At 44.4% G+C, this 15517-nt stretch overlaps 1 protein-coding gene across 1 annotated transcript; it reads right to left on the reverse strand.

Moving 5' to 3' along the window:
• Positions 1 to 950: 950 nt before the first annotated feature.
• Positions 951 to 14776, reverse strand: igsf8 (immunoglobulin superfamily, member 8). Its single transcript, XM_035631396.2, has 8 exons — positions 14615 to 14776; positions 14301 to 14469; positions 11494 to 11874; positions 9443 to 9904; positions 6840 to 7018; positions 6093 to 6345; positions 5068 to 5520; positions 951 to 3553 (listed from the first exon to the last, which is right to left on the reverse strand). The coding sequence occupies exons 2-8, from the start codon at positions 14353 to 14355 to the stop codon at positions 3426 to 3428; spliced, it is 1911 nt and encodes a 636-aa protein (XP_035487289.2). The 5' UTR covers positions 14356 to 14469; positions 14615 to 14776; the 3' UTR covers positions 951 to 3425.
• Between the last annotated feature and the right edge of the window lie 741 nt (positions 14777 to 15517).

The raw sequence follows: 15517 nt of genomic DNA on the forward strand, positions 1-15517 counted from the left end.
TGATATTCTTAAAGATTGAGCAAAAAATGGAAGGACACTAACTAATTTGGAGTTGTGTTTGTGAACATCTGACAAATGCGAATCCAATGTTAACTCTCTCCTTTCCAACCTTGTCTGTCCGCGGCTCAGCGCTGGACTGTGGCACTGAGCGTTATATGCTTAGCTGGCAGCTGCGACTGCAAACAAGACGGATGAGAGCAGTGAGACTAAAGCACAAAATAGTCACGTTTAACTCCTTTTCTCTTTGCAGTCACTTGATCCATTGTTAATGTAAAATGCTCAATATCCATCCATCCACCATCTATACCAACTCGCCCTTTGAGGGTTACATTGGACAAGAGGCAGGGTACACACGCTGGACAGGTCGGACATTTAAACGTTCGATTATTTCAGCTTCAGCATGAAATGAAAGGTAATCATCCGGCAACAGATTAAAAAGACGTTTGGTTGGTAAACTACTTGTAGGCAGGAAGGTGTTTCCAGCCTGTTGATTGAGCGTGCATCTTTTAATTAAAATTAAAGTGCAGTTTTAAACCAATTATTTTGCTCCGAATGAGATACTCCAGTATGAGTCATATATACTATATTCATTAATAATGATTAATAGAAAAGTAATAGTTTTAATCTGTGACCACGAGACAAATATTGAATGTTGTCTGCATCACAAAGTGCCGAGAGTTAACTGAAGCTGAAATACAAACCTCTGCTTGGACGCAATTCTTAACTTTGGAAATCGCAGCGACCACAAGAATTGTTTCGGGTGGGTTTTTTTTTTTTTTTTCCATTCTATATAGATGGAAAATATGCACGACTAGCACAAGAGCAAGTCCTCAGACCGGCTGGATTATTTTCCTCCCCGCAGATATCTGCAGTGGAGAACATTTTCAGGTTCCCTGCTTAAAAACAGACTTTTGTCATATCAGTGGAAAATGAAGGAGTGAAAAAAAAAACCCAGAGTGACGGTGGTTTATTGGTTTTATCAACTGGCAGGTTTGCCAAAGCACCATAAGAAACAAACAATAACCCGCATATATACATATATATATATATATATATATATATATAATATATATAATTATGTATACTATATATATATATATTCAGTGGCAGCGAGATGCATTCAGGAGTAGTGGTATTAAAGAATGAGTAAACAATCCAAACGAAACACAACAACATGGAGGAAAGGGTTTAAAAACGTTTGTTGTTTTTTTTAAATGCACAACTTTGACAGTTTTCATACTTTGCATGCAATGTATTGCACTTCTTACAGCTGGCTCTAATTCTCAGGGAACCGAGCCACACTGACTCTGAAACACACACACACAGAGAGAGGGGGGGGGGGGGGGGGGGGGGGGCGCGCAGCAGGACACAGTGCAGCGGGGATTATAGAACAACACACAGATACTCACTTCCATCTGAATTGCCAGCCAGCACTGTCCTGCCCCTGCCGGGGTGCACGTGCATCTGTGAGCGTGAGTGAGCGTGTGTGTGCAAGTGTGTAAACGTGCAGTGGGAGGGAATGCTGAGGGACAAATCAGCTTTGAGTAGTTGATCTGGAACAAAGTGGCAGAGATGTGATTTTATTCCTGAATGATCGTGAACATTTATAATCGGGGTTTAGGGAGCACAGGTTCGGGAGCACAGGGCAGATTTACAGGGAGGAGACAGGGACAGATAGTCAGTTAAGAGACACTAAAGACCGTAAAGTATAGCTCAGTGCAAGCAAATTTAGAAAAGTCCCCCCCCCCCCCAAAAAAAGGGAAATGATTTCAATGAGAGAGCAGAGAGCTGGATAACAACAAATTTGACTTTCCTTCTCCTTCTCCACAACATGTATCTAGCCTTAAATCAAACAATGTGGCCACGCTTGCATGGCCAAGCTTTCCCTAAGTGTTACTTTCAACAGGAAGGAGGAGGATGGATTTCACTCATTTTAAGTGCACAGACACAGTAAATCTGTCCAACAGATTTTTGCGGGCTCGAAACAGGGACTGCAGTCATAATAGGCCTTGGCAGTAGAAGATGTGTGGCCTGGACCCCATGATAGCCGTGACGACGACGACGACGACTATAGCGAGACTTCACCGAACTATCTGGTCATATGACTGCAGGAACAAGTCTCCTAAACACAAAATACAACAGTTTTACTGTGTGACAAACAGGGAACTCTTTTTCACAGTACTGGTTTTCTATCTCGGTGGAGGAGGGGATTAATTTGCAAGAGAACACTCAAAAAAAGAAAAAGAAGAAAAGACTCAAAAGCACTCGGTCAAGTACAGCAAGGAAAAGACTTTTCTGCAGGAAGAGAGTCAAGTAAAAGAAGTGCTTCCACAGAGCAGAACGGACTGCTGCAGACTGTCAAACACCGGTGCCTTGTCAAAGACAAGAGCGGCGCAACAGCTCACTCTCACTTTACATTAACAAAAATAAAACAGCTAAACTCCACAGAGTATTTACACATTTCAGTCAGTGCATAAAGGACATCCCTTCCATTTCTCTCTGTCAAATCCGTGCGAGTCCATATAGAAAACTGTACAGCGTGAAGCTTCACGGCCGAGGAGTGCTTGAGTTTAGAATTGGTAGTCATTCGTCTTGGCAGCAGAAAGTCCCCAGCCGGCTCCTTCCTTAGTAAGTAACAGACAAGGGACTTTGTTTACATGCAGAGCTGGGCTGCGAGCAACTGGAAAGGTCCCGTGCTCATGTTGAGTTTATGGAGGCTGAACTGCTCCCAACAGCCTTCATGTGACTGTCAGTGGCAGTGCTAGAGGCTTAACTGTGCACGTACACTTAGACACAGTCAGGGGGGGTTTGTGTTAAAAGGAAAACATGCAGTTTCAGGAAGGAGCAGCTGAAACAGTGTCAACAGAATGGGACTTGTTTTTTATGAAATTCGTACCGTTATCCAACGCGCTGAGAAGCATTCGTGGCATCGTAGTGTAACAATAAAACACCACGACTTCGGAGAGCAGTCCTGTTTCTGTGAGATTCCTCATATCTAAGAAAACCGGCGGCCCCTTCTGTACTTTACACCTTAACATTGCAAATCTTGCCTCCGTATTTTTGACCTATTTCCAATTAAAACAGAAAGATTAGCTGGGACAGAGGGATGACTAAAGAGGTGGGTGAGAGTAACATGGAAATGGAATTCTGCTCACTTGAGGAGTGGAGGGTTGTGGCTCCAAAAATCCAGGATATTACACCCACTGCATTGCAGCAATCACTAAAATATAGTATTTTTCAGGTTTGGATACAAAATTAAGCAGAATACAAAACAGAATCATTTGGCATTGATTGTTTAACAGGTGTGTCAGAACACAGAACATGAGCTGTTCACTTCAAGTCATTTCTTGGCCATTTCATCGTACGTGTTCTCTCTGCCTCCTCGTGACCAATCAGATTTTGAGACGGCCGGCGTCGGAGGACGCCTACTTTTGAGCGCGCTGCCTCGCCAGGCGCTTCATGAAGCAGCAGGTCACCGTTGCGATGATGACGATGCCCACGAACAAGGAGGAGGAGACACCAATTACCAGGGGAATGAGGAGGAGGTCGGCAGCTGGGGGAAATAAGAGGGAGGGATGCAGTGATGTAAACTGACATTGGTATGAAGACTGCAGAATACACACACACACACACACACACACACACACACACACACACACACACACACACACACACACACACACACACACACACACACACACACACACACACACACACACACACACACACACACACACACACACACACACACACACACACACACACACACACACACACACACACACACACACACACGAGCAGGACATTTCCAGACCTATGTACGCTGATGTTGATCAGACAATAGGTCCGCAACTAAGTTTTGACAAATAGTTTATACGAACATAGTACACTCTGAATATTTAGACCCCGCCTGGATGAGACCAATTTTCACGACAATAAAGTTTGATGCATAATTTTCCCCAAACCACCTCCAGGTGTAGCAGATACACCAGTTACTTTATTAATGTCAGTTTATCAGTAAACAGAAAATTCATCACTTTGATGCTGGATTAATAATTTCAGATGTTGGTCGAACTCGGGGGAAATTGAATCAAATATAAATAAAATATCACTTCCTCACAATGGAGAGAAAGCTTATCATCTTTGGGTTTCAGACAAAAAAAAAGGATTTCAAGATGTCACCTTGGGCTCCAGGAAATTATAATAAGCACTTTCACCGGTTTTTAATATTTTATAGATTATTCAAGAAAATAAACAACTATTAATTGCAGTGTTTCTAGCAAGCAAGGCTTAAACCAAACAAGGACCATGACTATGATTTTGTTTATTCATTTTACATGCTGCTGCCAGGAAAATCACTATTTTACTCAGGACAGGAACAAGTGAGATTAAGTCCATCTATAGATTGAAAAACTTAATTAGGAGGAACCATGACCTGCAATCTGCTGGGGGAGGACGCGGAGAAAAAAAAAATCGATGGACTTAAAATGTGCTGTCACACCGTTCAAGGTCAAGAGTAAATGCGGGGAATATCCAGTGACATTCACTGACTTCACGGGGATCAGTCCCCTGTTCGATCAGCCCGTTCGATCCCCCCCCCAAAAAAACAGATTCAATCTTGCAGGGGAAGGTGGAAGTGCAGCACTTGCCCCAGTGGAGCTGCTCAGTGGCATCAGTCTCCGGATGCACTGGGCAGCTTCCACTTGAGTGGTTGTAAGTGGAGGAGTGTGGAGACGAGAGCTGCACCGTATGAACGCTTTCTCACATTTAATCACTATAGCTGCTCTCAGCCACGAACTGATGTCGAGACATGTTCTTGAAATTGTGCAGAAGGGCTCTATAGGAGAACTTAAATGTCTGCAAATGTTACTCCGCCCAACTTTTCCTGACAGCCCCCTAAAAAAACAGTTCCGGAAATGTTCCTGCCGTTGTGAACACGTCTGACTCAGACAATCTCCTGCTGAGTTCGTCATATGCGAAAGGCAAACTCCGGAAAAGTTTGGACCCAATTTATGTCTGAAAAGGTTGATTATTACATAAAACACAAACCTAATGGGTGACACTTACCTCTCGCGTACAGATAAACGGTCACCGCATTCGACTCCGCCTTGACTCCTGTGTTGTACCAGCCACCATGCGGGTCCTGACCCCACGCCTCGGCATGACACGCGTACATGCCCTGATCCTCCATCGCAGCCGTGTGGACCCTCAGTCTGTAGCTGACGGCCGACAGCCGGTCGACGCTAACCTCGCTGCCGTTGACGTAGATATTGGCAACACCGTCGTACATGAGCGCAGCGATCTGCGTGGGTTTCTCTATGACGGGGGGATCGGGTGAAGCGACGTCAGAACCCTGTCGCTTGTTGAGAACTGGTGCAGGGATCGGCCACCGCAGCCACCGGACCTGAACCTGGGCGGGACCGGTGGTTGTCACAGTGGCGTTGCAGATGAGGGTGATGGTGCTTCCTCTTTTTAACAGGGGGCCGCGAGGAAGCTGAGCCACCGCTGAAACCAGCACATCTGTGAAGGGAAGAGGTTTATAGGGGATAAACTACATTGTATGTGTCAATTTAAGTACAAAACCGAAATGACCGATTTTCATCTATTGTTAAAAAAAACAATTTTCAGTCAGCATCTTGAGGTGACATGAGCTGACCCAGGTTTTGCTTAACATGCGTTTCTGAGGAATTTCAAGAGGATCACACGGCAGACTCAAGTCTGGGCAGTCTACCCTCAAGGCAAACCCTCACTGGAATATGACCCCAACTTATCATTTATTACTTTTTCAGACAAAACCATTGTTCACGAAATACAAAGAAGGAAATCAATGTTTTGGGGGCATCTATGAATGTTTAATATCACAAATTTAATAGAAACTGTGAGACAGCCCAGCACATTGCAGCCAAATGGCCCACGGCCCCGAGCATCAGAGGAAGCTCAGCAAATTAAAATTTTTAAAACCCTTCCTCAGACCAAAACAATACGGCTGTGGCTGTGCAGGAAATGCACTTCGCAGATTCAAATTCAAACACTTCCGTTTACTCTCCATCTACAATCGCTGTGTCCCTGAGGACTCGAGTGCCGCCCCTCACCTTTGGTCTTCAGGTTGACGGTGACTCCCTCTGACCTCTGGGTGAGTGTCACCGGCGTGGACGGGCCCGGGTTTGCCCTTCCGGCGTAGACGCTTACCACACACCGATACACCCCTGTGTCAGCGGGTCGGGCCGAGAAAAGCTTCAGAGAGAACCTCCCCTCCGCCACTTTCTCCATGGAGCCGCCGCTGGCTCTGCTGAGGTCGTCCCCCCAGCTCACAACACCGTCAGTGCTCATCCTAGCCACCTCCACCTGAACATTAATACACAGTGCATCAGTATGAGTTAAGACTGTAAATGGAAATGTGATTTATTTCAAGCCCCTTTACTAGAAAATGTGAATACATAATATCATTCCCGTGAAAACTAGGCCATGGCTTAGTGGATTGATGACGTCAAGCAAACACCAATGTCACGAAAACTAAAAGTCAGTGTGTTCGCTTCTTGAATGGAAAAAAAAGCTGCTGCCAATTCTCAAATTCATCAAAACTCTGCCTCCAGCGCTTGAACACCCCACACTTGTCAAACCTGCAAATGTGTCAAACCTGCAAATATCAGACGGATAACCACGAAACATGTTAACTTGCTGCTTCAATTGTGGCCATGTGTTTACACAAGATAAATTTACGGTGCGTCTAGTTAAAATACACAAATTTATACCTCAGTTACAATCAATCAACACTTCACAGCGCAGTGTTGATTCAACAGTTTTTATTTAGAATAAGTGAGAGATGCGGATGACATCACCTCAACTCCCCCGGCACCAACGTCATCGCTGCTCACGGATCCCCTCTTCATCCACTGGACCAGCAGGCCTGAGTCTACTTCGGGCGGCAGCCCTAACACCTCGCAGGTCAGGATGAGGGGGGAACCAATCTGCAGGGTCACCTCCCCTCTGGGTGAGGAAGTGACACTCAGGGACTCCGCTATGACAGTGCAAGAGACAGAGAGTATAATAAGTTCAAGTACCAGAAATCCTCCTTGGTGGAAAGCTTCAAACAAGCACTTAGACTGTGGCAGTGAACAAGTGATGTACAGCTCTGCAGAGTATCACTCCTGTGGGGAAGCGAGGAAGCTTCTTTAGTACCTCACGTGTTTAATGGCCAGGACAAAACGGATTTCCACCTCGACCGAGGCAAAATGCCTTAAACGGTTATTATAGTTTTTGACAAAATGGAACACAATGGTTATCAAATTCATATTTCCATATGCACGGTAATAGACTCTCAATATCGGTGGCTCCCAATCTGTGGGTTAGGACCTAAATACCATTTTCAGACTTTCCTCTAATATTACACTGGAAAGTCAGGCCTTTAACTAACGTGCACGTCCTTATATGTACATACATCAGTCAATCCTGTGTCTTCTACAAATATCCACCTGTTGCAAGAGATAGAGTGTGTTATTAAACACCAGTTCAATATATAATATTTACTAAAACACCAGTTTAATATACAGTTGACACCAATTGCCAATAACCAAATGCCCACCCTGGAAACGACGGACATAATCCAGTACATCTATAAAAAGAGGATTATACTTTTTTAATGAATATTACAAAAATCCTCTCTTTGATTTTTCTGATTTGATTATACGAGATTATAAAATATTTCATATCAAGATATTCTTCAAATGATACTATTTTCTGTGTGTTTGCTAACTAAAAGATGAAACTCCTATGTCGACTTCGGAGACAAATTAAGTGTAACAGTAATGGAACATGGCACAAAAGTGCATGTTTGAAATTGTATTGAAATATGTTATTGGTATGATTAAAAGATATGAACACAATATTTGCAAAGCCTCAGCTTCTCCATCTGCTCAATGACAGACACATTATTCACGCAAACAAAAGCCGACATGTCGGACCATTGTACTGCATGAGTCAGAAGGAAGTTGTGCTCGTCAGCGAGTGTCTGCGAGGAACAATGCGTGCACTGATGAGCACTAATGTTTCAACTTCAGCTTCCATTTTTATTGTCAAAGAGAGAAATATATGACCTAAATAACTTTTAGCTCGAGTTCATACTTGAATTTAAAGCAACTATTTGAATAGAATAAAAGTCCAATTCAGTATTTCCAGCTCAGTTGAGCGTCAGTCTTACACTAAAGCTTGCATTAATAAAAAGTTTTAAAAAACCAACATTTTAAGTACAAGCTGGTAAAGGTTAAACATTAACAGTAAATCCTGTGAGCAAACATACCAAGAATATATGTGTAGGGTCAACGTCCCTTTTGAGGAAGGACTTGCTAGAATCTACAATGCTGCTCTGACAAGTAATGGACACGTCTGTCTGACAGAGAGAGAGAGTCGGTCCTCCTCTGCGAGCGGGCACAAGGTGGAGGAAAAAGATTACTTAATCCTTCAGATCTGCACGAGCGCTTCAGCAATTAAATTGAGCCAAACGGCCGGGCAACAGGCAGCTCTCCAGCTGCCAGGCCAGCCTGCTATCGTCCTTTCAAATCCAGCCGGAGGATTGACGAGGGAGCCGAGCGCTCGGCGTGTCAGTCGTGTAGCTGGGCGGCAGAGCTGCAATTGCCCAAATGACAAGAAAATTAATTGGTTCCTATTTTTGATTGTTTAAGTTGTTTTCTTCTTTTTTCCAAGTAAAACTGCATAAAGAAAATTGATAGTGCCAGGTCATGAATTAAAAAATGTGCAGCCTTTCTGTGCATTCTGGTGTTTACAGATCAGTGGATTAATCAATAATTATTGACATCAAAAGCAAGTACTTAGATGAATCTCCAACAGTAAAATGTCCATCCAACCATCAGTGCAGTGAATCAGAAAACCCAACAATTGCTGTGCCCAAGCAGCTACACACAGATGTGTATCCAGTTACTTCAACAACTGCCAGTCCACCCAGTCAGTAAACTGCTGAGCCAGGGAGTCAGCGAGACGTTCAGTTAAGTTCTACACAAACATCTAGGGTTCGAGTCTGAAATGTGGAAACATTCCAATGTACTCAACAGCACTAGAGTCGGGCCGACTGACGCCAGCTCCTTGGCAACGCCAGAGAAAGAATCAAAAGCCTTGAGCTGATGAGCGGAAACCAAACTTCAGATGTTTCCGTTTTATTGTCTCTGAATTACTCTGTAACCAGATCAGCCAACTTTATGACATGATATCCTCTTCCCTTACTGTGGTATGACTGTGTCAGTAAGATTTTATTACCAGCCTCGCTATATTTCCATTGTATGTTTGTTTGAACAATGACCTTAGCATAAAATCCTCAGCTGCTGTGAAATGTGCTTGTCACAGACTGACCTTGGCACTTGCAACGTGCTGTTGTTGCTTTGGCAAATGTCCGCACAAACAAACACTGGCACAGTTTCTGTGTCACACTGACCTAGTTGCTGAACCGTCAAGTTGCCAATATCCAGCGTCCTCTGCGCAATCTTCTGCCACGATCGGTCAGGGTCCCGTATCCACTGCGAGGCCTCGCAGAAGTACGCGCCGGTGTCCTCTGGCCGCACCGCTTTCATCCTCATCACGTACACCCCCTGCCCGCCCTCGCCGTTCCTCTTCTCCAGCGTGATCTCGCCATCGTCGTAGCGCTTCTTGTACGAACGTCCGGGGACGATCCCCAGCAGGTTGTCGATGGAGATAATCTCCCTGACGGTGCTGACCTCCTCTCCGGCTCCGCTCCCCGAAGCCTCCGCGGCGCCACGCTTCCCGAACGTGATGGACAGATGGGTGAGCTGGTCCGAACTGATGCCCGCCGAGCACGTCAGAGTTAACTCGGCGCCCTCCGGCACCGGCAGGCCAGTGAGTGAGCGGGTGTAGCTGATCTGGAGTGTGTCAGGGATCACTGCGATTGTACAAAGAAGACACAGACAGACAGTTATATTACATCAAGCTGCTGCAGGAGCCAGATGGGACGGAGACAATGTACCAAATGTAATTTACATTGCCTGTGTGTTGTTTAGACATTTCTATGTTTAGAACTCTCAAAGCAAATCATGAAATAAGGTTACGGAGACCGACTCCAAGGCTTTTACCAACCTTGGCTTTGGCCACTAAAGGCAAGCTGTTATAAAGAAAATCATACTCTGCAGCGAAACCAATGCATCCTACAAACATAAACGTAGTAGTACACAAGGAAAAAGATGAACAGAAACCGGTTTGGTCGAAATATGAATGGTGCAAAATCCCCAATCCTCAGACAATGGATGGGGAATGGAAAGAGAAACAGAAAGGAGAGCAAAAACCAGATGGTTAGTATAAATAAAGTCTCAGAATGAAGAATGTGGTCGCACACCAAGTTAAACACATGGTACAATTAATCATTGAAAAGTGTGTCATCTATCTGGCGGATATAGTACAGAGATGCAGATTTTAAATCTTTTCACATGATAAACCCCCGTGACGGAACGTGGACACGTGAACTTGACTGTGATTGTCATCGAGTTGCGACGAGGGGGCTGGGTATGATTTTTGTGATAGTAGTTGGCGATATAATAGAAGGGTTTTGTTTCTTGCACCGACTTTCTATAAAGCTGCTTTTCAAACATGCGCAGGAGTCCAGACATTCTCCTGAACTTCTCCACACGGGCTGTATGTGAACCGTAAGTGTAACTTTTTCTGCCTTGTACAATTTCCGGAAAATGTCCCATTTGAGAGAATACAGCAAGAAAGTCTGCGCAAGTTTCATGGCAAGCAGTTGGGCTTTCTACCCAGGCACCAACCCCTGCTGTTGTGAACGCATCTGACCCAGACAATCTCCCGCTGCGTTCTGCATATATGAACGGCAAACTCCTGAAACGGTCCGGACCCAATTATCCGGATATTGTCCATAGTTCTTGTCCGAAAAGCAGCTTAACAAATATCACCAGGTTTTTCTGGGACACCACTGAAGACACAGATCTCAAAATGTCTAAATGTCCAAACACAAGCAGCCATTAAAAAAAACAAAACTGTTGCACGTTTTCTGTTTAGATCTGATCAAAGAACAAGTAGACAAGACTATGAATCTGAACAGATGTTCAAATGTAAGCTTGCGATACATGACGTGTTTTGTCACTGCGCAACAGACACTTTTTCCTTTCAGTGTCAAAACAGAATGACAGATTGTAATGGGGCGGGAGGGGGGGGGGAAGCATTTCTCAGACTGCGTCATCTTTGTTCTCCTGTTGCTAAAATGATCAGTAGGAGGTAGTGGAAGGCACGGGCCGAGCTCAGTCTTTGTTGTTTTTGTCTAATTGGACACAGAGATAACAGAAAGCAGTGGTCGAGGCTACACAGCTCCCAGATCAGATCCCAGCGAAGAATCATTTCCTGGCTGTTATTTTTGACATGCCCCTTCTCACAATTCTCACTAGTGTTGTCATATGGACGGCCACATTGTTATCTTGGTCATTTCAAGGGATTTGTTGAAAGTATATTAAGCCATGCTCCTACCTTTGACAGTGACTGAGCCACTGTAGTTCCCCTGGTAGGCGCTGTCCGTGCTCGGTGTGTAACACTCGTATTTCCCCTGATCTTCAGCCCGGAGTCTCTGGACCACCAACCGGACCGCGTCCCCGGAGTCCCTCTCCACCCTCACCTCGCCATTCCTCACGCGAGGCTGGAAGGGTGCGTAGGGGAAACCCTTGTCCCTGGTGGACACCACTCCCATCTGCAGCCCGCCGGCATTGTCCCTGTACAGGAACCACTCAAAGTCCTGTGTACGCGGGCCTTCGTGTCCTGACACCACACAGGGCAGGGAGAGGGGGAACCCGGCCACGCGGTAGAGGGGTCCAGCGGGAAGAGTAACGTCGCGACACACAGCACACTGGAGCACTGCGAAAGAAAAATGTGGACAGAGAGAGAGAGCGTGAGAGAACGGACGAGGGGGAAAAGAAATGACAACAGTGTCAATTTGGGTGGCTCACAGTCTTGCCTCGCAGCATGTTTGGTACATGCACTCGCCGATCGATACCCTGAGCTGATGACTGGCTAACAGGGAATCAATACGTTAAATGCTGCAGGGCTGGGCCAGCTTCATCTGAACACAGTGATATGTTTAACAAATGAAATACAATCATCATCTCAGAAGGCTTCATCGCTCTGCTCCTCTAATTATTCTTTGTTTGGACTTGGATTTAAAGGAACAGTCCACTAGAAATAGAACAAGACTACTTTGTAGTCTTACCAAGTGTGCTACAGCTACAGTAATATCTGCATACACTGGCTGTATTTAACAGATATATCTGCAGATACTAGACAAAAATAAATCAGCAAAATGTCCAAAATCCAAAAGCGAAAAAAAACCAGATTAGAATTCTTGAAATAAAAGAAAAAACCTGAGCGGTTTTAATGGGTGACTAAAACAGCTGCAGCTTTATTTTCTGAACCAATGGATTAATCGACTGAATCAGCTTCCTGGCTTGAGCTTCGCAGCGTTTCCCTGAGTCTCATCGTCTGGCTGCTTCAACCCCAGAAACTCTCAGAAATAGTTTTGGGCTAAAACCAGCCGGGAGTATTACTGTAGTGAAACTGTCTATCAAAGCCCCGAGGTCCTGAAACTTCTCGTGCCATCACGTCTCTCTCATGACCAGGACACTTCCCCAAAATATTCACATGATGATAAAGGTAAGTGACATTTGATTTCACACATCGCATATCATATATAAAAATGTTGTTGCTGTTGTTTTGGTTTCTTATAATAAAAGAAAACAGACCTAAATGGTTCTACACAAATAAACTATTAAACTGGTGAGAGGTATGAAAACAACTAATCTCCTTATTACGTATTTGCACATTTAAAACAATATTGTGACCATGATAAACTGTAACAGAAATATTTTGTTCTGGAATAGTTTAAATGTTTACGCTTGGTTAAATACTAATCTGCATGCGGTGCCAAAAACGGAGGAACAAACTCATCATCTCCAAATGTAAATGAGATGCTAGACACACACAAACACACACACACACACACACACACACACACACACACACACGCCTGACTGACAAATCACACTGAACAAAAGGACCACACCCATAATTTACTTCACCTAAAACCACCAGAACTAGTAATACTGGATGGGTACGTTTTGGCACACCCTGCCTGTGTGTGTGTGTGTGTGTGTGTGTGTGTGTGTGTGTGTGCGTGTGAGTCAGTATCAGACCTAAAAACAACTGGAGCGTTCTCACAGGCCGAACCACGGCCCGATAACAACACGCCCACAGATAATGACATGGGAGACTAGAGGGAGGCTTAAGCGGATCGAGTCCTAATTAACACTGGGCTCTGACTGATAGGCCTGGGGGACACCAACGCTTGTCACAATGCTCAATTCTGTCTGGATTAGAAACTATGCAACAAGGGGGGGGGGGGGGGGGGGGGGGGGGGGGGTGGACGACCATATAATTCCATCCAAAGAAAGCCAGACTGTTTGGAGGATTCATGTAATTATTAATACTGTGATCAGGGGGATTAAAAACTGTGACATTCAATCATATAAACATTCTCTTTTTTTTGTCCAAACTGTTCGGTCCGAATCATACTTTTAAAATATACGTTAGAGGATGCAGAGGATTCAGTTTAAATAAAACAAAAACAAGACCATATAGGCAAAATATTATATTAGACACGCTTTTTTATCTTGATCTATTTCTGCGTTAACTGTATGATGTGTCCTGAATTCACCCCAATTTTAAACTTTTCAGCACCTTGGGTTGTTTTAGATATATCACCTCTGCAAATTTAAAATTCAAAACCTGTATTTCCATGTAATTGGTATAGTTGATGGGGGGGGGGGGTGGTTCACAAAATTCACTTCACACATGAGCCAAATCAAGAAAATTGTCGGAAAACACTTATGACCACACTGAGGAGACAGAACAAGAGGTAAACACACACACACACACACACACACACACCGACAGGTGTTATTTGTTTGATGGTGAAACTTCCCCATCAGTCACTTTAATATAATAACCACTGGCTGTGGTTATTAACATGACCTGCAGACCACAGGAACGTGAGAGATGCCCCATGGAGGAACTAGTGGCCTGTTGGCTAAAACCTGGCAGACTGAATCATGAGATTTTTTTTTTTTTAATTTTAAAAGGCCACACAAGCTGCATCGATGATCCCGATTTCAACTACGGACTGGCACAGACATGGAGGAGACCACCATGCATGTGCATGTGACAGATGGCGAGGCGGCTGTGTTGTCATCGTAGTGCGGAGCAGACGAGGTTCGAGCCCGGACACTCACCCCAGTGCAGGAACAGCAACAGTGGTGTTTTCATCGAAGCCATCGTGGTGCTCATCTTCCGGCGCGACGCGCAGCGGGATTGTGTCGAGTCCGGTTCCTCTCTCCGTGTTCCTGCGCTCGTTTGTCGCCGATCATAGTTCAAACACCGCCGCGTGAATCAGCGGAGCGTCTTCACATGGGAACACAGACACGAGCGGATTAGATTTTTAAAAAACCCGATAGAACTGCAGAAATTACTTGGCGCCATCACCAGCTGACTGCGAGGAGAATATAATATTAGTGCGAGAATGAATGAATGGTGCGAGTGAAGTAACCTGTGTGTCGTGCGCTGCTGAGTCGTCGTCAACACGTCGTCGGATCCATAATACTCCAGATATGGTTTTTAGATTTTAGACCTCCTCGTCGTGGTTCCCGGCCATGGAGGGGTTGGCATCACAGGGGGGTGATTATTAGTGTGTGTTGTGTGTGGAGGAGGAGGAGGAGGAGGGATGGTTGGTAATAAAAGAGGGAGGAGCCTACATGCAAAAAAAGAAGAAGAAGAGGAATCAAAGGAAGGGCAACTGGCGCCATTGGTCAGGAAAAGGGACGATGGCATTTTTAACCAATGACAATAGAGAGTTGAAAACAGGGTCTTACAACATCCATCCGCAAGGGGGCGCCAGAGATAAACACATTAAGTCCCCCATGAATAGAGGAAGGGCTGAGCTGAGGTGGGTCATTAATGATGATGATAATGATCATGATGATGATTATTAGTTTATCTAGTTAAAGTACAATTTTTTATTTTTTTTATTTTTTTCTCTTTGGTGAAAAGTATCTAACCTGTGACAACAAACTGCATTATTGTGAGTGGTCACAAGCAAAAAACAAAAAACAAAAAAAGCTTGGGGAACCACTGGCACCAGCAGCTGTCAGATAAATTGAATACAACATTCAATATCTACTAATAAACTGTGGCGGAGCAGAAGTATAAAGTGGCTTAAAAGGGGGAAATTTTTGTGTAAGTACAGTGGCTACTTTCCACCACTGGTTAGAAGGGAAGTTTTTTGTGTGTCATCAAATAAAAGTGCATAAAAAAAATTAAGTGGCAATTTATTAACAGGCATCGGGAAAATAAAAGACCCCTTCAATTATTTTAATATTTTGGGCATGTGAGTGAAACTAAAGAAGGGTACGGCACTGATTCTATTTAAAACTAAATATGCAAATGTTCAATA

The sequence above is a fragment of the Scophthalmus maximus genome, chromosome 6 (genome assembly GCF_022379125.1).
Source record: "Scophthalmus maximus strain ysfricsl-2021 chromosome 6, ASM2237912v1, whole genome shotgun sequence".
Taxonomy (NCBI): Eukaryota; Metazoa; Chordata; class Actinopteri; order Pleuronectiformes; family Scophthalmidae; genus Scophthalmus; species Scophthalmus maximus.